The sequence below is a fragment of the Oncorhynchus masou genome, chromosome 15, assembly GCF_036934945.1.
Source record: "Oncorhynchus masou masou isolate Uvic2021 chromosome 15, UVic_Omas_1.1, whole genome shotgun sequence".
Taxonomy (NCBI): Eukaryota; Metazoa; Chordata; class Actinopteri; order Salmoniformes; family Salmonidae; genus Oncorhynchus; species Oncorhynchus masou.
In genome coordinates, this window is record NC_088226.1 from 24,328,481 (window position 1) to 24,351,149 (window position 22,669).

A 22,669-nucleotide genomic window follows, 5' to 3' on the forward strand; every position below is an offset into this window, starting at 1 on the left:
CACAGGGACACAGTCAATTTTAAATGAACATTTTTTTGATCAGCACGCTGGGGAGGTTCCAACCAATTCAATGCACCAAGTACACATGCTGATCAGAAGCTCTACCCGGGGAAGTCCCGTTAGTTCTCTTCTATACAGACAAGTTATATTTGCATGATTTAGCTTATTCATCATTCATAATAAATGTTTGCTTCCTTCATGTGACTGACCAATACTGGGTCAGGCATGTGACAGACAAATACCTCGAGAGGCTTCTTCTCTCTAAGCTGAGGCCCTGTGATATCCCTTTCTCAAAGCAAGGTTCTTGGCGTAACCGCCAAATTGCAGATACTGATAGTGAGGATTTGTTCAATAAGTCACTTGCATGAACACATACATTGGTTATTATAAAAGCACAAACTTAAAAAGTTCCATCGCAGGGTCTTCTGAGAAGGCTACAGACTGTGGCTCAGCATGAAGATCAGCGTAATGCAAAACGTGAGTTCAAATTCCCGGTTCGTTTGTACTGAAAAGTCAGTACTAAGTGATCAGGTGAAATGTAATCATACTGACTAAAGATTAGTAAAACACGTTTTTACACATTTTAGGTGAACAGCACACCACTTATCTTAAAAACCCCATACCATTTAATGAATTCACTTACAAAAAGCCATATTTGAAATAGCTATTTTCACATGTTGAGCTGAAATGTTCACTTCAAAACAAATGAGACATGAGGTCAGTTGTTCACATGTTTTCACATACCTTCAGAAAGTATTCACACCCCTTGACTTTTTCCACATTTTGTTGTGTTACATTGGGATATATACATTTAATTGTCTTTTTTTGTTAATGATCTACACAAAATACTCTGTACTGTCAAAGAGAAAACAAACAAAAAAACAACACTAATATATATTGATTAGATAAGTATTTAACCAACTGAGTCAGTCAATACATGTTAGATACATGTTAGATACAGTCAATACATGTTAGAATCACTCACAGCGATTACAGCTGTGAGTCTTTTTGGGTAAGTCTCTAAGAGCTTTTCACACCTTGATTGTGCCAACATTTACCCATTATTCTTTTCAAAATTCTTCACGCTCTTTCAAATTGGTTGTTTCCAGGTCTTGCCATAGATTTTCAAGCAAATTTAAGTCAAAACTGTAACTAGGCCACTCAGGAACATTCACTGTCTTCTTGGTAAGCAACTCCAGCCTTGTGTTTTAGGTTATTGTCCGAATGAAAGGTGAATTAATCTTCCAGTATCTGGTGCAGAGCAGACTGAACCAGGTTATCCTCTAGGATTTTGCATGTCCTTAGGGAAGTGTACGTTATGTATAATAAGGGTTAACTGGAAAGAATCAGATCTCTGAAATGAAAACGGTTGGCACTCCCTTCAAGCAAAATATATTTTAACTAAACCCTCCCTGAACACTTCACATATACCCCAAATAATTAAAACATACAGCGCATTCAGGAAAGTATTCGGACCCCTTCACTTTTTGTTACGTTACAACCTTAGTCTAAACCTTAGTCTAACATTTTTATTTTTATTTAACCAGGTAGGCCAGTTGAGAACATGTTCTCATTTACAACTGCGATCTGGCCAAGATAAAGCAAAGCAGTGCGACAAAAACAACAACACAGAGTAACACATAAACAAACATACAGTCAATAACAAAAGAAAAATAGAAAAAAATAGAAAAATATATGTCGTGTGTAATTCTCAAAGGTTTTGAGAATTACACAAATATTATTTTTCAAGTTTACTGCTTCAGTGTCTTTAGATATTTTTGTCAGATGTTACTATGGAATACTGAAGTATAATTACAAGCATTTCATAAGTGTCACAGGTTTTTATTGACAATTACATGAAGTTGATACAAAGAGTCAAAATTTGCAGTGTTGACCCTTCTTTTTCATGACCTCTGCAATCCGCCCTGGCATGTTGTCAATTAACTTCTGGGCCACATCCTGACTGATGGCAGCCCATTCTTGCATAATCAATGCTTGGAGTTTGTCACAATTTGTGCTATTTGCTGCTATGAGTGCGGTGAGCTGGGGCACCTCGCGTGGTGCTGTCCTGGCCGGGAGGAGGCCATGCCATCCGCATCCACCAGCTCTGGGATGGCGAGATACGGCACCTCCTGTTGGGCGCACACCGAGACAGCCCCTCCGATGGTTCCTGTACGATTCGATGGCATCGACACCAGCGCTCTGCTGGACTCTGGCAGCATGGTGACCCTGGCCCACCCGCAGTGGCTCACACGAGAGGGGAAGGAGGAACCGGGGGACGAGGAACCGGGGGACGAGGAGGTGACAGTGTCCTGTGTACACAGGGACACAGAGGTACCCAACGGTGCCAATGAGGATAACAACCCCAAGAGGGAGTGCCAGATGCGCATGGGAGGTGTTCCTAACCTACCCGTGTTCATTCTCCTCGGTCGAGACTGCCCTCTCTTCCAGGCCCTGTGGAGGAGGGACCTGGGGAGGCGAGCACAGGAGGTAGGAAGAAAAGGAAAAAGGACGGTGGCCTGTGCAACCCAACCGAAACTGACTGGAGGAGTCACACAGTGAGTGGTTTATCCCCATAGTGCTGGTTCCAAAACCAGACGGAACTGTTCGCTTCTGTAATGACTTCCGGGGCCTGAACGAGGTCAGTCAGTTCGATGCCTTCCCCATGCCCCGGTGGACGGCGAGAGACGTCAGCACCTTGGACCTGACGAAGGGGTACTGGCGGGTGCCACTGGCAGCGGCCTCCTGGGAGAAGACTGCCTTCTCCACCCCAGGGAGGGGGGGCTATACCACTACCGGCTTCTGCCTTTCGGGCTCCACGGGGCACCAGCGACCTTTCAGTGACTCATGGACCGCGTCCTGCGGCCGCACAGTGAGTACGCCGCTGCTTATCTGGATGACATAGTTGTGCACAGTGACAGTTGGGAGTCACATGTTTGCAGGTTACAGGCCGTGGTGGATGCGCTAAGGGATGCAGGTCTGACCGCGAACCTCCACAAATGCAAGCTGGGCTACGCCGAGTACTTTTTTTATCAAGCAGGCATGATGAATAATCAGTATGTTTAAATCACTTTGCATTATGAGTAAAGTGTTAGACATCACTGTTGACCTCAATGGCAAAAAATGTCAATTACAGACTTGAATGCTGTCTGTCACTTTTCTCGCCAAACGTTCACTTGTCACTTTGAATCTGTAACATGTGAGATGAATTGAGTCAACAGGAAGTGGGGTGTAACTCATGTTTTTATTCCAAACTGCTGTCTAAGGGGACTGAGCAATGGAGGATGGAGGAGGGCCATGTCATACCACATCATCATACCACAACTTGCACCTTATAGCTCTGTTGCCACGGTAATCAAAACAGACCATTTCCTCGTGTGAGGCTTGTGGTTAGAGCAGGGTGCGATGATGAGTGGCGCCGCTGAAGAGGAAATCACAGATAAAGGGGAAGAGGCAGTGAGATGAGAAAGCTGGACAATTAGGTATGTGTACTTTTCTGTTTATTTGCATAGATATTTTATTATCCATGTTGAACAGAGTTATTGTTCTCTAATTGTATGAAATCGCTAGAAATCGCTGGACTTTTTCATCGAGAACTGACATTTTACTGGATATGAGACTGAATGGCAATGGGAAGCAATGGGAGAGTTTAGTGTGCTACAGTACTACAAGCAAAACAAAGTAATCTGATGAGCTGGATGCCTCTGTCTCTCTCTCGTTTTCGCTCTCTCTTTATTTCTCATTTTCTTTCTCTCTACTACTCTCTCTTTCCCACTATTTATATATTTCTCTGTCCCCCTCTTTCTCGCACACAGACATGATGAGAGGGGATCTGATGTCCCTTGCCCTGTGCCTTCCTCACCTCTTCACCACTCTTGTCCTCCATTCCACCATTGCGGCTTCACCATGCGCCACAGAAACCACAACAACAGTTCTAGACCTTAGTATCAGCACTCCAACATCAGACCCCCTGATGCTTCCACTCTCCACAACTGAAAACCACTCTAGTAGGACTCGTGGCACGGCTAAAACACCATTGAAGAAAAGCACTAGCTTAGCAGCTGTCAACAACTCAGGCAGAACGACACAAAGAAGAGGCATTCTCAGAACAGGAACTGCCACGTACGCCACCACAGCTGTACAGAAGAGCAACAGGCACACAACTGCAGGAGACATGAGGAAGGAAACAGAGAGCCACAATCACCATGAGACTCTTCCCTTCAGCAGACACACAGCCTCACCCACAACTGACCACCCCAGCACCACCACTCTCCCCGGGGAGAAAGGGACTGAGTATCATGACAGCAGCAACATTGAAATAGCCAGAGAACTGAACACACCAAATTCCATAGAGACTTGGGCTGCTGACACCATTAAGGACTCCAGGCTAGCGAAGGCACACTTAGACAGATCACAAGCAGCAGACCAGCACACTGCTACACAAGGACTAGAGACTGCTTCAGGAGATTACCACACAACACAGAGAGACTTCTTCACAATCACCCCAACTAGTAGAGCGACAGGTTTGAACAGAGGTAAACAAAGTAAGGCCAACAGCGTCACAACAACAACGACGGTTTCACCTACGTACACAGTCACACGTCCTAGTTTGTATGAGCACATGACCGTGACTTACAGGGCTACCGGCTACAAAACACAACCTGACGACACAAGCCAGTTTAAGGACTACACCACTGCCACAGTTTCAATCCCCCATGCTGACAATAGCACAACTCCATATATCAATGCAAACACATTTACAGATAATAACACAGACAACTACACAGACACACTTTCATACAGTAATACCACAACCTCTAATAATCGTAACACAACAGTTCATTTGAATAAGAAAACTCATACTCATTCCCTCGGACACAACCACACAATCTCAGGTTATGACAACAGGCTGAACAACACAACTGAAAACAGTGTGCATCATCGTCCTGAGTGCGGAGAGGCAGATGAAAGGTCCCCATCATTGCCTCCTGGCTCTACTAGACTGGTCTGTTTCATTGTTCTGTGGGCTCTGGGATTGACTGCTTCGGTCTTCCTTGGTCTCACCATCTTCCTATCGGTGCGTTTGTCAGTCCAGAGAGAGAGGGAAAGGAGAGTGAGGAGAGGAGGAGAGAAGGTGTCAGGGGTGGATCTGGAAAACCTGTGGGTTGACCAGATATCATCGGTGGAGGAGAGGGTGGAATTCTGGTACGCCAACGGCTCCACCATGGGACCCGGCCATAAACGGAGGGAGAGAGGGAGGGAGAGGGGGAGGAGGGAGCAGGGGAGGCAGAAAGGGGTAGAGTGTGACAACCTGTGGACTCAACCCAAAGTGACACTGGAGGACATCACTGATTTCTGGTATGCAAATGGAAGCGCGATACCAGAAGAAACTACAGACCAAACATTGTTGGAGACCTGCGTATGATTCAGTTTTTTGTACTACAGTGCTACAATTTACCTGGAATTACTTTGGAGAGAAATGTTCATGCTTAGTTCACCAATTCCATGGCAGATTTGAAAACTATAATTCTGACAGAGTTGAAACATTTCCAATATGAATTGATAATCTGTATGTTTATTGGCTGTAACAAAAGTATAAGATCTACAGAAGTCTACTGAAAGACAGTTTAAGCCTGGGTCTGATCAGAGAGAGAGGAATAGAGAGAGAGATTAGAACAACATGTCTAACTGGAAATAACACTTGATAAGAGAGTTCCCATTTTAAGACAATTCAGACCTTGTTAGTGACACATCATCGTCATGTGTCAAACAGCAACGAAGAGAAAGGTGCCATTTCTACAAACACACCGAGACAAATACTGTTGACTCCTAATACTGTACATGCACTGTTATCAGGAGCTAGTCAAATAAAAAGGATTGGTGAACTGCACTGGGCATAAACAATTTAGCTTAATTTATCTGACTGACACGTTTTCATGCGTACTGTATTCCAGATAATAGCTTAGTTAAGGTCTTATTATAGATAAGCTGTTTAAATACAATTTGATTTGATTTGAAAGGTGTTTGTCACATTCATGTGTTTAGCAGATGTTATTGTAGGTGTAGCGAAATGCTTGTGTTTCTAGTTCCAATAGTGCAGTAATATCTAACAAGTAATATCCACAATCTAAAGTAAAGGAATGGAATTAAGAATATATAAATATTTGGACGAGCAATGTCAGAGCGGCATAGACTAAGATACAGTAGAATATGATAGAATATAGTATTTACATATGAGATGAGTAATACAAAATATGTAAAAGTGGCCAGTGCGGGGGGGTGGGGGGATGCTCCCGTGCTCCCTCTGCTGTTTCCTGAAGTCTGCGATCAGCTCATTGGTTCTGCTGACGTTATGTGAGCGGATATTTTCCTGGCACCACACTCCCAGGGCCTTCACTTCCTCCCTGTAGGTTGTCTCGTAATTGTTGGTAATCAGGCCTACTACTGTTAGGTGATCTGCAAACTTGATGATTGAGTTGGAGGAGTGCAAGGTCACGCAATCATGGGTGAACAGGGAGTACAGGAGGGGGCTGAGCACGCATCCTTGTGGAAACCCAGTGTTGAGGATCAGCAAAGTGGAGGTGTAGCTTCCCACTTTCACCACCTGGGGGCAGTCCGTCAGGAAGTCCAGGACCCATTTGCACAGGGCGGAGTTCAGACCCAGGGCCTCGAGCTTAATGATGAGCTTGGAGGGTACTATGATGTTGAATGCTGAGCTATGTCAATGAACAGCATTCTTACATAGGTTTTCCTCTTGTCCAGATGGGATAGGGCAGTGTGCAGTGCGATGGTGATTGTACAGTCTGTGGACCTATTGGGGCGGTAAGCAAATTGAAGTGGGTCTAGGGTGTCAGGTAAGGGAGAGGTGATATGATCCTTGACTAGTCTCTCAAATCAACTCATGATAACAGAAGTGGGAGGGGGAGGGGGCGATAGTCATGTAGTTCAGTTACCTTTGCTTTCTTGGGTAGACGAACAATAGTGGACATCTTGAAGTATGTGGGGACAACCGCCTGGAATAGGGAGAGATTGACTATGTCCTTAAACCCTCCAGCCAGCTGGTCTGCGTATGCTCTGAGGCTAGGGATGCAGTCTGGGCTGGCAGCCTTGTGAGGGTTAACACGCTGAAATGACTTACTCACGTCGGCCACGGAGAAGGAGAGTCCACAGTCCTTGGTAGCGGGCCACGTCGGTGGCACTGTGTTATCCTCAAAGCGGGCGAAGAAGGGGTTTAGCTTGTCTGGAAGCAAGACGTCCGCGACATGGCTAGTTTCCCCTTTATAGTTCGTGATTGTCTGTAGACCCTGCCACATACGTCCCGTGTCGAAGACGTTGAATCGTGAAGCCGTTGACTCCACTTTGTCTCTATACTGAGGTTTTGCCTGTATGATTGCCTTACGGAAGGAACTGAATGCCTTCAACTGGAATATGTGTATTCCACATTTAACACAACCCCTCTGAATCAGAGATGTGCGGGGGCTGCCTTAATCGACATCCACGTCTTCGGCACCCGGTGAAGGAATAACTACACTGTTTGTATTCAGCCATATTCCCAAACACCTTGCATGGTTATATGCGATGGTTCGCGCTTTTAGTTTTGGGGTAATGCGGTTTATGGTTATGGTAGGTTTTAATAGTTAGTGTGTACAACATCTCCTATACACTTCCAGATAATCCCAGTATCAGTGTATTTATTTGTCTATGTTGTTCTCGGAGGCTATCTAGAACATATCCCAGATTCTGATTGGTCAGACCAGCGTTGAATAGTCCTTAGCACTGGTACTTCCTCTTTGAGTTTCTGCCTATAGGAAGGGAGGAGCAAAATGGAGTCATGATCAGATTTGCCAAAGGGAGAACAGGGGAGGGCCTTGTAGGCATCCCAGAAGTTGGAGTTGAGTGTTGAAGGTCGAGTACTACAGGCAATGTTTTGATAGAACTTCGGTAATGTTTTCCTCAAATTTGCTTTGCTAAAATCCCCAGCTACAATAAATGTGGCCCTAGCATATGTGGTTTCCAGTTTGCATAAAGTCCAGTGAAGTTCTTTGAGGGCTGTCGTGGTGTCGGCTTGAGGGGGAATATACAGGGCTGTGACTATAACCAAAGAGAATTCTGTTGGGAGGTAATACAGTTGGCATTTGATTGTGAGGTATTCTAAGTTGGGTAAAAAAAAAGGACTTGTGTATGTTATCACAATCACACCATGAGTAATTAATCATGAAACATACAACCCCGCCCTTCTTCTTCCCGGAGAGATATTTATTATTGTCTGCGCAATGAACTGAGAACCCAACTGACTGAACGCACTCAGAGAGTATATTCCGAGAGAGCCATGAGTATGTTACAATCCCTGATGTCTCTCTGGAAGGAAATCCTTGCCCTGAGCTCATCAACTTTATAATCCAGAGACTGAACATTAGCGAGTAATATACTCAGAATCGGTGGGTGGTGTGTGCGCCTCCCGAGTCAAACTAAAAGTCAGCTCCGAGTATCTCTTTTCCGCCGGCAGAGTTTTGGAACAGCCTCTTGGATCAGAGGAGGATCCGATTCGGGAAGGTCTTATTCCTGGTCATAATGCTGATAATGCTGGGGAGTTACCACCACTCTAATATCCAAAAGTTCTTCCCAGCTGTATGTGATAACACAAAACATTTCTTGGGCTAATAATTTAAGAAATAACACAATATAATATATATATATATATATATATATATATATATAATACTGCAAAGTTTCCTAAGAACTTAAAGCACGACAGCCCTATACGTCTATCACTGCATAAACAGAATATTCCTAAATGTACCCATGATACTATGCGGAACTGAGCCTGTACAAATCATGTAAAACAACAGTGAACGGAATAAGATGTTTACATGCCACATTATCCAGTCTACGATCAGCATATCCCAGGCAACTTAACTGGGTTTCTCATAACTGGGATACAAGTTTTTTCGGGTTGTTGTAAACAGGAATACTTGAGTATCCCAAATAATAACAGAATATTGGTGTGCATGTGAACATGGTAACTGGAATCGACTATAGGCCTACCTCAAAATTGATAATGGATCGGGCTATTTGATCAATAATGTATAGCTGTAAATACAGTAGAAAATCTACCCCTCTAGAATGTAATACCCGACCAGCTGAAGTTTGACATATAATGTCCCAAGATGTGAAAATAACATGGACTGACATAATAAAATGGCATTTTCATCATAATTCTCACGTTTTGACAACTTACGCCCTTTGACTGCCAGGCGTGCAAACACACCCTGGCTCAAACATTTCGACACACACACAGATTCTTCGTAGGACCAACTTCTCCTTTTTCCTCAAGAAAATAAGCACATGACACAGTAAACCAAATGAAGCTGCTCCTAAGTTACTTGGCATCTCCCCACCTATCTCTCTTTAGTAGTTAACAAAACTGTTTTACGGAGAATTTGATACTCTGATGGGAAGAGATAGAGAACCAACTAGAGAGCATAAGGGAGGGGTGAGAGAAAGGAGGGAGTGAACAGGAGGGAGGGACGGAGGAAGAGAGCGAGAGAAAGGTGCTTCATACAAGTACTAGTGCAGGGGACGTCATCCACACAGTACACGAGTTAAAGCCTAATGCCTTTATGGTGGATTGATCATTTCAAACCCAACCGTTCTCTCCAAGCAACGTGTAGGTAAGTAAGATTGAAAGTCTCGTGGCACACATTGATATATGTCTGATCTAAACAGACACTGATCTGGAAAATAATAGACAGAATATGACTTTGTGACTGTGTGAGGAGGCAAGAAAAAGGAGGGAAAGAGATGTTTCAAAAACGCAATCGGAGGAACTTTCATAGGCTTGTGTTGCATTTACTGACATGCTGTTGTAGTAAGAGGGTCCTCCTAATGTATCTCTTCATAATTCCTTTTAAATACATTTTTCAATTTCTTTAAATATGTTTTTTTTTTTTTAAATATAAATTGGTCTCTATGTCTTCATTTTATCATAGTAGACAGGCCTACTTGCTTTTAGTCACTAATTTATAAACAAAATTAAAATGGATGGTGACATCACGGACAAGAATAAACAACAAGAAGTGGTGTTGGTAACTTCCTTAATTTTGTACTAAGCAAGCATTTTAAATCTACAGCGGTCCAGACAGTGGATGCTGTGACGAGGTAAATGTATTATACAGTACATGTGGGAATGTACACATAACCTCTCCTTTCCTTCTTCCATTTCTTCCTTTACCCTTCAATCTGTCCTTTTCTCTATAGGTCTCGTGACTTTTTTGGTTCACCGTTGCTGCAATCTCTCACGCTGCACCTGAAATAGACAGCTGATATACAGAAAAGTAAAGTGAAGTGCAGGGGGAGGAGAAAACGGAAGAGCGAGAGAGGAAGAGAAGGGTTGTGTCTTTCCGGTCTATTTGCACACAAGTACACCCTAGTTAACCACAAGCCCAGCAACCAGGAGAGACAGCAAGAGAACAAAAGTTTGACTACGTAAATGCACTTCAAATGCTTAACACTCAGTCAAACCTTAGATTATTAACAAGAGCAAGGCCTGAAAGAAAGGGAAAATTTGAGAGCAGTGAAGATCAAAGCCTGACACAATCCTAGTCAAAACAAGATCCTCGGTAGCTGATGACGGATACTGCTTTTCTTTTCTAGAATGTGATTTTTTCTCCTCTAGACTTGTAAAACAAACCTGCAATACCTTTCAAGCCACAAGGCTGTCACTGACGCACCACAGAGAGAAGAAGACAAACGTAATCTGAGAGAGGTCAGCAAAACCCTTTAGTGACTGTTGACCTCCGTGACCCCTCTCAGTTCTTGCCCAGTATGGAGTGGGTACGACTGATGCTCGGGGCTATGCTCCTCTCCCTCTCTCTGCCCAGTCTCCCTGCCCAAGATAATGTCCCCATCACCGTACCTGAATATGGCATGGCAACACCTACTACTGAGGACGGCACGATGGCAGCCTCTTCACCTGAGGCCACCACCAAGACAACGACTGCTCCTGTGGTCGTCACTACAGCACAGTCTGTCACTGAAATCACCCTGGTAACTTCTGTTCCAGTACTTCTCATAGATAACATCACAATAGTACTAACAGACCCTGAGATCACAACCGTTCAGGAGCCCACCTCGGATGCACCAACTACTACTTCAGAGGCTGAGACGATGACACCATCCCCTGTGATCACTGAAGGGCCTGTAGATACGACCACTCCACCTGGCCCTAAATCCACCCTCTCCAAAGACACCCTGACTACCACCTCTTATCTCCTAACCACATCCCAGGACCACCTGACTTCTGTTATCCCAGTCGGGCCCTTCCGCACCACTCCTCATCTGACGAAGGACTCCTTTACTACACCTGAACCTATCCACACTGCCTCAGAGAGTACTGCCAGCCACACAGAGGGACTTACCCAAGCACCCGCCTCCCCATCGGTCAACAGCGCTCCCAGCCATTTCACAACCCCCGCTACGACCTCCACCTCCACAGATCGTGACTCTACCACCGTAGAGTCACGATCTGTGGAGGTGGAGGTCGTAGCGGGGGTTGTGAAATGGCTGGGAGCGCTGTTGACCGATGGGGAGGCGGGTGCTTGGGTAAGTCCCTCTGTGTGGCTGGCAGTACTCTCTGAGGCAGTGTGGATAGGTTCAGGTGTAGTAAAGGAGTAGGGTCAAGCGAAGTCCGCTCAACTTGTTGTTCTGGATCATCATCGCCAGTCTCCGGGGCCAGTGAAGCTAGGGGGTGGGGACAGGGAGGAGGGTGAGGGCATGGAGGTGGGAGGGAGCCCAGAGGACAACAAGAGAGAGGGGGCTGGAACAGACGTTGTGCTGAGCACATTCATAGCCAACGAGACCGAGGGAGAGAGGGGTGGGCCTGATGGGGCAGTTGGAGTGGCTGGGAGCAAGGAGGTGGAGAAATGGGAGGAGAAGGAGCCTCTGTTGTACATTGATGAGGGAGTGGAGGAGGTGCTGGAGAAAATGGCTCCTCCTTCACTTTCAAAATCTGACTCTGAGAAAAAGACAGGAGGGGGCAACAGAGAGGGGGAAAGTGAAAAGGAGATGGAGAGGGGAGAAGGGAATGGAAAGAAAGAAAATGAGAGAGAAAGAGGTGAGCAGAATGGAGGAGCGGCATTCTGTCTAACGACTGCAGTTTAAAACAACAGTTTTCCATTAAAAAAAGTTTTTCTAGATGATAATTGTAAAGGTTTCTAATATTTTTGTACTACTGAAAAGGCCTTTAACATTGTATTGATCTGTGATTGTGTGCTCTATCAACAAAACAAATGGTTGTGTGTATAGCCATACGTTTTACCAGTTGTATTTTGTATGGTGTTATTTCTTAACCGTTTTCAGTTTAATAAAGTTTTAGAATGTGAAGAGAATGTGCTAGAATGAAGTTGTTGAACTTGACAGAATATGAATACTTTTTGCTTAATCATTTGCTGTCCGCAAATGCACTTTATTTCTGGAACTGCTTGACTCAATAGCACTCAATTCATAGGGAGGAATCTTGACTTCCACTGAAGTTGAATATTCACTTAATCATGCATTTGATGTCAATGGGAGACTAAGTGAATATTTGACTTCAGTAGAAGTTAGGATTTGTCTCATCGTTAGGCTTTGATTTTATGTGTTGCCGATTATGGCCACAAGGTGGTGTCTTTCCCTATCTTTATGATCAGAGATCAGTTCAATTATGTAACCTGTAGTAAAGAGCTGGTGTGGTGGTGACGCACAGGCCTTCCGTTCTATTGGTCTGTTGCAAACATCTAGCAGAAAAACAACAAGTACCTCAAGCAGAGATCAAACACAGTTTTTCAGGCAAACAACTAAATCAAGGGAAAACCCTCTACTGTGATCACACACGAAACCTAGATATAACAACAACCACTTTTACTAAGATTGATCACTGTAAAGGCAATGTCCTTGGTAGGACATGTTACGTATGTAAGCCAAAATGTTTATTTTATCCTGGTCAAAACTCCACTACACCCCTCAACCTCCCTCAACCATTTGTTCAGGAAGGGGAGGAAGTGTGTGTGTGTGTGTGTGTGTGTGTGTTGGGGGGAGGGGGGTGCATACAACAGAATCAGAGGAAAAGGAAGAGAAAAAAAATCTGCTACTATGGCAAATGAATGCCTTAAATGTCTCTCTGCTGAATAGGATAATCTGACAGAGAATGTTTGTTTGGAGAGGGAGAATGAGTGTGAGAGAGGAAGGGAGGGCGAGAGAGAGATGTTGTGAGTAAGGGGATGGGGGTGAGGAGGAAGAGGCGATGGAGGAGGGATGGCAAAAATAATGAAGGGAGGAGGGGAGTGAGAGAGAGAAAGAAAGAGAGAGAAGAGAGAGCGGCAACAACACAGTCACATCTGGAAGTTATTGAGAAGAGAAAGAGAGAGAACTGCATTGTAATAGAAAATAGGGAGAAAGGATAATCAAACTCTAGATGTAGGGATAGACTTATTAAATGTATCAACTGAGTTACAGATTTAAGGGAGGACAGTTTATCTAAAGGTTGACAAGAATTCTACAGTGGACAGAGAGAAAGGAATTAAGGAAAAGAAAGAGCGAGCGCAAGAAACTGGAATTCTATCCTAAGAACAATCCATACCGAGAGAAACTCAAATGTAGCTTTTTAATCTGGAGGACCGTTTAAAACAGAACAAAGGGGACTGAATCCAAACATATGTTATTGAGTTGAAATAAAATCAACTCAACAAAGAAGAAGAGCCAAGAGAACAAAAGAGGATTCCCTGGCCTGGAATTCTTCTACTCATTTGTTTGTATATCAAGCCTGTGGAGCCAACCGTCAGACAGGTAGAGTAGGCTTAATTAAAACACACACGTTAAAGGTCTCCGCCATGGCAGGTATGCCTTGTGTATGCATGAAACCTAGTAATGGCATATATTGATTTATGACAATTTGGTTGTCTAAGACTGTGAATAATTTATATTTCATATAATTTACAGCAGAACTTAAGCCAAAGTAGTTTTCTTCTGTAAGTCTGCCTCCATTTATGTCCATTCTAAGTGGTGAACAAGTAAAAACACATAAAATACTTTGGCATTGTTCACACTACCAACATCAATGTCATTTTTGCTTGACCAAGAATTCTTCCCCATTTTCAAAGGCCGCCTCTTATTGTACATCTATAAACAAACGAAGCACTCCTCTATTTCATTCTGTTCTAAGTATTTTTTAAGTCTATTCTACCACACTATTCTGCACTCTAGCATCAGCATGCCTTTAAAATGAGCTTCACTTCCAGTCATGTTTATCCTGTCTGTGGCTGGTCATGGTAACCTTCCACGACCACCCTACATGAGTTCAATTAGCAAGCACGCACACAATTAGCAGTACAGGAGAAGGGAGGTTCTTTCCTGTGCTCTGACAAACTGACTTCCTGTGTGTGGAACAGGTCACTAGATTCCGCCACAGTGACTGTGTGACTTATCAGACCCACAGGCTCGGGAGCAAGTCCACCATACATATTGAACTGGTTGGCTAAGAACACTACAACACAGGCACAGACCCCCCCCCCCCCCCCCCCACACACAACTAACCACAGACACACCATATAAATACCTTAACAACAAAACTAACCACAATACACAAAACCATCTGCCGCCACAATCACACCTCGAATGTGCTGTATGCCCAAGGTATACTTGAGTAGAGTAGTTTTCTCAAGTCTTTACTTGAACTTGTTATAACCCAATTAGCTTGAACTTGATATTAGTATATAGAATACTTTGTTCTCTCTCTGTTAGGATGTCAGCCTCTCGGAGGTGCCTGTGCTGCGTGAAATACCTCATGTTCGTCTTCAACCTCATCTTCTGGGTCAGTACCTTCACATCTCTGTTCTTTGGTATGCCTCGGTTTTTAAAAGGCACAATCTGTTCGATTTTCTGCTGTCCAATAGTCATTTAAATAAATTATATACAGTACGCTATACACATTGTTTGAATCTTGAAGAATATAGATGACCAAACAAAGCGGGAGGGTCCAGGCTATTTGATGTCACAGACGGAGCTTTTAAGCTCCGGTTCCTAGTTCTGATCTGTTTCTGGTTTTTGTCTAGTCCTGTTTGTGTGGTTCTATTAGGTGTTCTTCTAGCTCTCCTTTTGTCCTGTTCTGATCTGTTTCTGGTCTTTGTCTAGTCCTGTTTGTGTGGTTCTGTTAGGTGTTCTTCTAGCTCTCCTTTTGTCCTGTTCTGATCTGTTTCTGGTCTTTGTCTAGTCCTGTTTGTGTGGTTCTATTACGGTGTTCTTCTAGCTCTCCTTTTGTCCTGTTCTGGCTCAGTTCTGATCTGTTTCTGGTCTTTGTCTAGTCCTGTTTGTGTGGTTCTATTACGGTGTTCTTCTAGCTCTCTTCTTGTCCTATTCTGGCTCAGTTCTGGCCTGTTCCATTCTACATACTTACATACCATAAGAGATTGTAAATTCTGGTCTTAAACTAGTCTGATTCCAATCTGGCCTTGTTCTAGTTTTGTTGTGGTCCTGTTTCTATTATGTTCAAGTTTGGTCTATTTATTTGTCTCCCAAATTAATATATTTGTGATCCCAGATTAATGTGAACATGACCTTAGGCTGGGGAACAAGTTCACCATGCACCATGTGTAATGTACAGTATTGGCTAGCAACATTAGGATGTGAATACAAACTCTGAACTAGATATCATAAAGTACGGGCTATGGAGTTTTTTTGTTTTTTTTTAAAGAGAAAAATTGTCATGATAAAGCCTCTGGTTGGCGGCACCAAGACATAAAATGACACTCCAATAACTCTGGACATATGTTAGTTGGTAGGAACATATGGAAACACGCTCAACAGTAAGACTCCTGACAGATCTCTACTTATGTAGGTCAAGCAGACAGCATTGATAATTTTGCCCTGTTTTAGCTATTAAAATGCACAACTTATAACACAGGGTAGCCTTGTCCCATCTGTAAGTGCTTTTACACATGTAAACACATACAGATCTGGGATCAGTCACAAAAGGCAGGGTGAGTCCCAATGCAAAAACTTGCTTCCTTTCCCATGTCCTATCTTCTAACTATGGAGGCAACTACTTCTGACAGTTCACCTAGGAATAAACTACCACTTTACGTATTGAGATTCACCTTAAGTCACCTTTTGTGTCTCCTGTCTCCTCTGTAGCTGGGAGGGTGTGGTCTGTTTGGAGTGGGAGTGTGGCTATCATTCACCCAGTCCGAGTTCTCCTCCCTCCCGCTGTCTTTTCCCTCACTCTCCGCAGCAAACCTACTTCTGGTCGCTGGAGGCGTCACCATGGTGACAGGCTTCCTGGGTTGCCTTGGTGCCCTGAAGGAGCAGCGCTGCCTGCTGATGACGGTGAGTCCCCATGACATCACAAAACATGGGTCCACCTCAACCATGTTAAATACCTTTACAAGTCAACTTACCACAACACACAAAACCACACAGGTCCAAAGGATTTAATATCTAACCCATCTCTCTCTCTCTCTCCCTCCCCACAGTTCTTTGTAATCCTTTTGCTCCTGGTCTTGACAGAGGTGACTCTAACCCTGGTCCTCCATATCTTTCACAAAGAGGTGAGTCCAGTCTACCATCCATCTACAATCCTCCTGGCCACTCATAAAGATCCAGTTTCACCCACTAATGTTTAACAACCCCAAATGAGGGTCCTTAGTAAAGTTTTACTACTATATTACCACTAAATTAACAACCAGTGTTTAAAAAAATGATATACCGATACAGAAGACAAAGAGGTGGTACAGACTACATTATAGAAGCCTTCTGTACATCTACATCATTCTCTATATCTGTCTCATATTCTGCAAGTATATCAAAGCCCACACTTCATCTTCATCTCTCTCTCTCGCTCTCTCTCTCCCTCTCTCTCTCACAGCTGGACACGAAAGCTCAGAATGAGTTAAAGGAGGGGATGAAGGGTTACTTGACAGACGAAGGACTGAAGAAGTCATGGGACAATGTGCAGAAAATGGTAGAGGGGGCTGGGGGTTAGGGGTAACCCACCAATCTCTAGTCTGTTACCTTATATGGTGCTTGTGTCTGTTCAGTGTGGATTTAGTGATAAATCACTTAAACTGACTGACGATTATAGTAAGGACTTTCTGATCATACAAAACATTAATAACACCTGCTCGTTTCATGACATAAACTAACCAGGGGAATCAAAGGGAGGAGACAGGTTAAAGGAAGCTTTTTAAGCCTTTGTATGTGTGCCATTCAGAGGATGAATGAGGCAAGAAAATATTTAAGTGCCTTTGAACGGGGTATGGTAGTAGTTGCCAGGCACACCGGTTTGTGTCAAGAACTGCAATGCTGCTGGGGTTTTCCACACTCAAATGTTTCCCATATGTATCAAGATTGGTCTTCCAGCCAATTTGACACAACTGTGGGAAGTATTGGAGTCAACATGGGCCAGCATCCCGGTGAAATGCTTTCAAGACCTGGGAGATGCAACTCAAAATTTGGAAGGTGTTCAATTGATTTGGGGATGTAGGAGGTGGAACTGCATTTACAGCTGTCAAATCCACAAGCAGCCTGTGCGGTAGGCTATTGCGTATACTGCCATGGGATGCACTGAGTCGCTTTAGACTGATATAAATCCTTATTTCGTTAAATGATTTTCAATTTGTGTCATTATTTCTCGTTTTGAACTTCTAATATGAGTGGGACGGGTGTGGCTTTGTGACAACAACACGAGCAGACGCTCACTGATTTGACAGCACTAATTCAGTTACACACCCGACATCGCCAAAACACCAGGGGTGTGTTCAGTTCACTTGAATGTTTGCTACCTTGTGGAACAGCTCGTACTGAATGTTTCCCCAAAATGTTCTTGAACAGACATTGAGGTACGTTTGCGTTGTTCGGTGGGTGTGCCGGTGTGTGGCTTGAAGCAATGGCTGACGCATTTAAAAGGCAGAAGTGCATTTTGAAGTCAGAACCCAACCCCTCCCTGTTTTTCAACTGGTCGTTCAGTACAGCACAGTTTACATTAAATTTAACATTCTATTATGTTTCATGTAGTGCATGCAGCCCAGCTATGCGGGTGTAGGCGATGCCGGCCTTAGTGATCATTAATGGGCCAATCCGCAGTTTTTGTTTTTTGGAAATCAGCTAACTTCCTGCATTTCAACACATTTTGGCATGGTGCAGAGAGAAACATTTGCAGTTTTATAATGCTATTCTACACATTTTGTCTTGAGGCTAAGATAAAATGTTGCCGTTTTAAAGCAAACTTCCTGCAATTCTACACATTTGCTGATTTATAGCTCTCCACTGGACACAAACTTCAATTCAACATCTATTCCATGTTGGTTCAACGTAATTTCATTGAAATAATGTGGAAACAAGCTTGATTCAACCAGTGCGTGCCCAGTGGGCAATCTCACGCCTTTGTTCACATTTTACCATGAGACAGAAACAATTGTGCAGTTGTACAGCTTAATTTCCTGCAAATCTACACATTTTGCCATCATATACTATCTGGGGGACCCCAACTTTCAGATGGGCCCCCCCAAAAAAACAAATAAAACTGTTTTTAGGGGGGGTGGGGGCCCGGGGCATGTGCCCTGCATGCCTGTTCTGTAATCCGGCCCTGTCCCCTCTCCCATTTCAGGAAAAAACTGAATGATGGGCAGGAGAAAGTAACCACTCAAATTCATAGAGCCATGGATGCCAGAGGGATATCCTACAAAGCAAGTTAGATCTACTCAGAGTTTTCTAAAGCTAAACAGCTTCAGTTAGCTTCACATTCCAGCTCAGGCTTCATCCATACTACAGCAGTGGATATTGCTTGGCCGGCTGAAGCTAACTCTTGCAAGCTTGTAACTGCGCGTGCATGTCGCACATGGCTAGCCGAACACCAGACTTTTCATTAAGACAATGCTGAAATGTCAATCCATGGGCGAGTCAGTGCCACATTTTCAATTGTGCCGAAACCAAAACGAAAGAAACGTTATCTTGCAAATTCAGCAGTGTGAAATAGGCTTTTAGAAATGCAGTTATTGTGTTACTTATCGTTAATGCAGTCGTTGGTGTGCTTATCAACTCAATTTCCCCCCACTCCTATCAATAGTTAAGTCATACAAAAGTGTTACATTGCGTGAAGTTGAATTCTGTCAATGCATTGCCTTCTGTCAGTACTAAATGTGCAATTTGATATTTTAACGAAAACATTTCACACACAAAAAAACTTTTGATTAATAAAGTATTTAACCAGTCGACTTCTTCAAATGAAGGGGACGATGCAATCTTTGCCATAGGGAGGGATCTGGTCCTCAACTTGCGGCTCAGTCATTTCATTCAGGGTAAATGGAGTTAGCCGGGAGTTCTGAAGAACTCGTTGCCATAGAAATGTGCCTGGCTAAAAGATGAGCCACGTTCGTATGACCGGTAATACCTAGTTGAACTCAGTTGACCTAAGCTGCCCCCTAACTACTTCAACCTGCTTCGTAGTATACCCCTCGGAACTCACCATCCATGGTTTTGCTTTGTTTATAAACATTGAAGTAAAACAAGCTTATATTGTGGGTGGTTCAAAACAGATTGTGGTAAGACAGTTGCACTAAGCTCATGAAGGCATTGATAAGTCATATTCTTCAAGAATCAATGGCTATATATATATATATATATATATATATATATATATATAATATATATATATGTAGCAATTGCAGATTAACCCTTTAAAGGACCCTTACTTAACCAGAGTCAGCATGCTATTTGTAGCTGTTTCAGTAGACTTCGAGCCATTGCGCAAACATTAGTTAGCATTGGCTCGCGAAGCTACCTTCCTTCATACTGGACAGAGACATAAAAATAGCATCCATGAGTTCATCTGACTCTGCGTAAGTAGAAAAAGGGCCAACATCTGGCATTGTCGCTTTAAATCTCCTTGATTGGCTAGAAATGTACATCCATGTACATATAGCATCAGTGAGTCTGAAGGGCTGTGCAGTTGCTGATCAAGGGACACATTTTTAGAGGCACATTTTCAGACAAACTAACTAAGGATCTGACAGAGTCAGAGACCAACAGAGATAATAACAAATATGCAATATTTGTTTCTTAGTTCAAGTGCTGCGGCGTCACCAACAAAACAGATTGGTACCTCGTGGTCAATGGAACGCTCCCCTTTTCCTGCTGCTCCGGTGGGATGGACCAATGTGTTGAAGAATGGATCGAGGTCAGACCACTTCTTAAATGTAGGGGGGCTGGGGTCAAGGTTCAACAGGTTGCGCACAAGACATTTCCCAGCTGCCTACATGTCTTGCTAACAGAGTCCAGATCTGCACGTGTGCTCACACTTACAAGACTGTAAAGAATGACATGACTGTGACAATACAATTTATTTTCCCGACTGCATTCTTTCAACACCCAATTCTCATCAACATATTGCTCTGCTTCTCTCCAACATCTGTCCTCCACTCTTCTTCCACCCCTACCCAACCCCCATCTCCCTCTCTGTCCCCCACCCTCCCCTACTGCTCCTTTGCCCTTTTCTTTTTCCCTCTCCTCCTTTCCCTTTGTCCTTCTCTCTTCCTACATTTTCCTCTTCCCTCTCTCAGCCATGTTATCAGAAGGCCAGACAGTGGCTCCTGGACAACATCCCTTCTGTCCTGGTGTTTGGAGTCTGCATTGGTATTGTCCAGGTAATTACAACATATTAATAGATCAATCAATTAATCACAATCAATAAGCCAGGGTTGTATTCCACCAAGCAGGATCATTGTTAGTCAACTAAATTTGATAAACAGCCAGATAAAACTGCACTTGCACGTTTATAAAGAAAGCTTGAATCTTGCAGTGGTGGAAAACATACTGAAGTGTCATACTTAAGTAAAAGTAAAGATACCTTAACAGAAAATAACTCAAGTAAAAGTTACCCAGTAAAATACTACTTGAGTAAAAGTATCTGGTTTTAATTCTACTTAAGTGCAGTGGGAGAAAAGGTATTAAATTGTCACACTTGAGTAAAAGTACAAAGTAAAAGCTATACATTAAATTCCTTATTAAGCAAACTAGACAGCACTATTCTCGTATTATTTTTAATTACGGACAGAGAGGCACACTCCAACATAATTTACACTGTAGTTGTGTTTTTTGTTAGTCCACCAGATTCATTCATAGATGCCATCATTCTATCCTGCATGAGCATTCTAAATGTAACAAGTATTTTTATGTCAGGGAAAATGTATGAGTAAAAAAATGTATTTAGGAATGTGGTGGAGTGAAAGTAAAAGTGGTCAAAAATGTATAGTAAAGTAGATATCCCAAAAAACAACAAAAGTATTTTTTACTTAAAAGTACTTTACACCACAGGAATCTGGGTTATTGAGAATATTGAGTGTTGTAACATATCTAAAATTGATTAACTAAGAAATGAGCTACAAATATTAAATAAAAAAATCAAATAATTTAGGAAACTTATCTGGCAAACAATTCAATTAATCCAGTTTTGTGAAATATAGGTCACCATTTGTATAACTCAAATACATTCTCTTGTCGTTTCAGATCCTGGCCCTGATTTTCTCCCTGCTGATGTACTGCCAGATCCTCCGTGCTGAGAAGTACCTGGACTGATCTGGGACTGGTCCTTCACAGACAAGAGGCTGAATGAGAGACTCCTTAGCTGGCACAGAGTGTTCATGTAAAGTTCCCTTAAGGTTTTCCTTCGGTTATTTGAAAAATAACTTCCGCACAACGATGTGGGAACTAAAAAGTGTTAGCTTGGGTCCTGAATGTGAGATAACAGCTGCTTGGAATGGTTTTTCAGAAGATTAAATCCAGATCATCCTTGTGTTCAATTCTGTTAAGTTTGAAGTAAATCTATTTTAATGAGCACACACATTTGAAGGGTTGTTTTCATCTGGATTGATTGTTCTTAGAACACTGCATTAAAAACCATGGGGCACATTCCAGGTCATCTTCATTGCAGTCATGTTGCTCAGATCTCAACGCCTGGAGAAGTGTAATGAAATTGTCTTTTGAGATCTGATCAACATGACTGCAATACAGCCATGTAGTTATCCTGTATAAGGAATGACATTATTTAACTATTGGGGACTACACGCTGTTTGTTACTTTTACTATTAGGCGATACAAATTATATTGTTTAGTTGTGGAAATGTAAAGTGCTTTCTCTGATGCCCATGGACAAGCAGTGGGATTTGCCCCAAAGAAACAGTTACAGTATTCTGTTCAACTGCAGCATCTTTTAACCAGAAGTCAAAACTATATATGTTTAAAAGTGAGCCTTATCAAAAGCAAATAAAATGTAAATCCATTGTAATTTGTATATGCTTGTGAAGTGGTATTTGTTTTGTGAACTTGCCACATTTTGTAAAATACACTTAACCAAATGGATGAATCTCTGATTATGAATGTGGTAATAGTTCAAACAACTTGTTTTCCATATTGTGCGTATGAGGTGTTGTCGGTATGAATTCACTTCTCTTATAGTTCTGAGATGAGCCTATGCTTTCAAATACTTATTTCTGTTCAATAGACAACTGAAGAGGTCAGGGTTCATCATTCTAATGAAATATATATCTCATATCCTTATAAATGGACTATCAAAGTACACTATTTAATTATGATCTCCAGTCGTAACACCAAGTAATGAAACCCAAACCAAAGACCACACTGTACA

At 42.9% G+C, this 22,669-nt stretch overlaps 2 protein-coding genes across 2 annotated transcripts; both read left to right on the plus strand.

The window, feature by feature from the left end:
* The first annotated feature begins 3,280 nt into the window (after positions 1-3,280).
* si:ch73-248e21.5 (uncharacterized) lies at positions 3,281-6,019 on the plus strand. Its single transcript, XM_064988800.1, has 2 exons — positions 3,281-3,482; positions 3,816-6,019. Exon 2 carries the CDS (start codon positions 3,818-3,820, stop codon positions 5,423-5,425), a length of 1,608 nt encoding a protein of 535 aa, XP_064844872.1. The 5' UTR covers positions 3,281-3,482; positions 3,816-3,817; the 3' UTR covers positions 5,426-6,019.
* Positions 6,020-13,267: 7,248 nt separating this feature from the next.
* tspan4b (tetraspanin 4b) lies at positions 13,268-22,315 on the plus strand. The gene is made up of 8 exons (XM_064988851.1): positions 13,268-13,821; positions 14,776-14,845; positions 16,165-16,356; positions 16,503-16,577; positions 16,895-16,990; positions 20,090-20,203; positions 20,586-20,669; positions 21,532-22,315. The coding sequence occupies exons 2-8, from the start codon at positions 14,777-14,779 to the stop codon at positions 21,598-21,600; spliced, it is 699 nt and encodes a 232-aa protein (XP_064844923.1). The 5' UTR covers positions 13,268-13,821; position 14,776; the 3' UTR covers positions 21,601-22,315.
* The last annotated feature ends 354 nt before the right edge of the window (positions 22,316-22,669 follow it).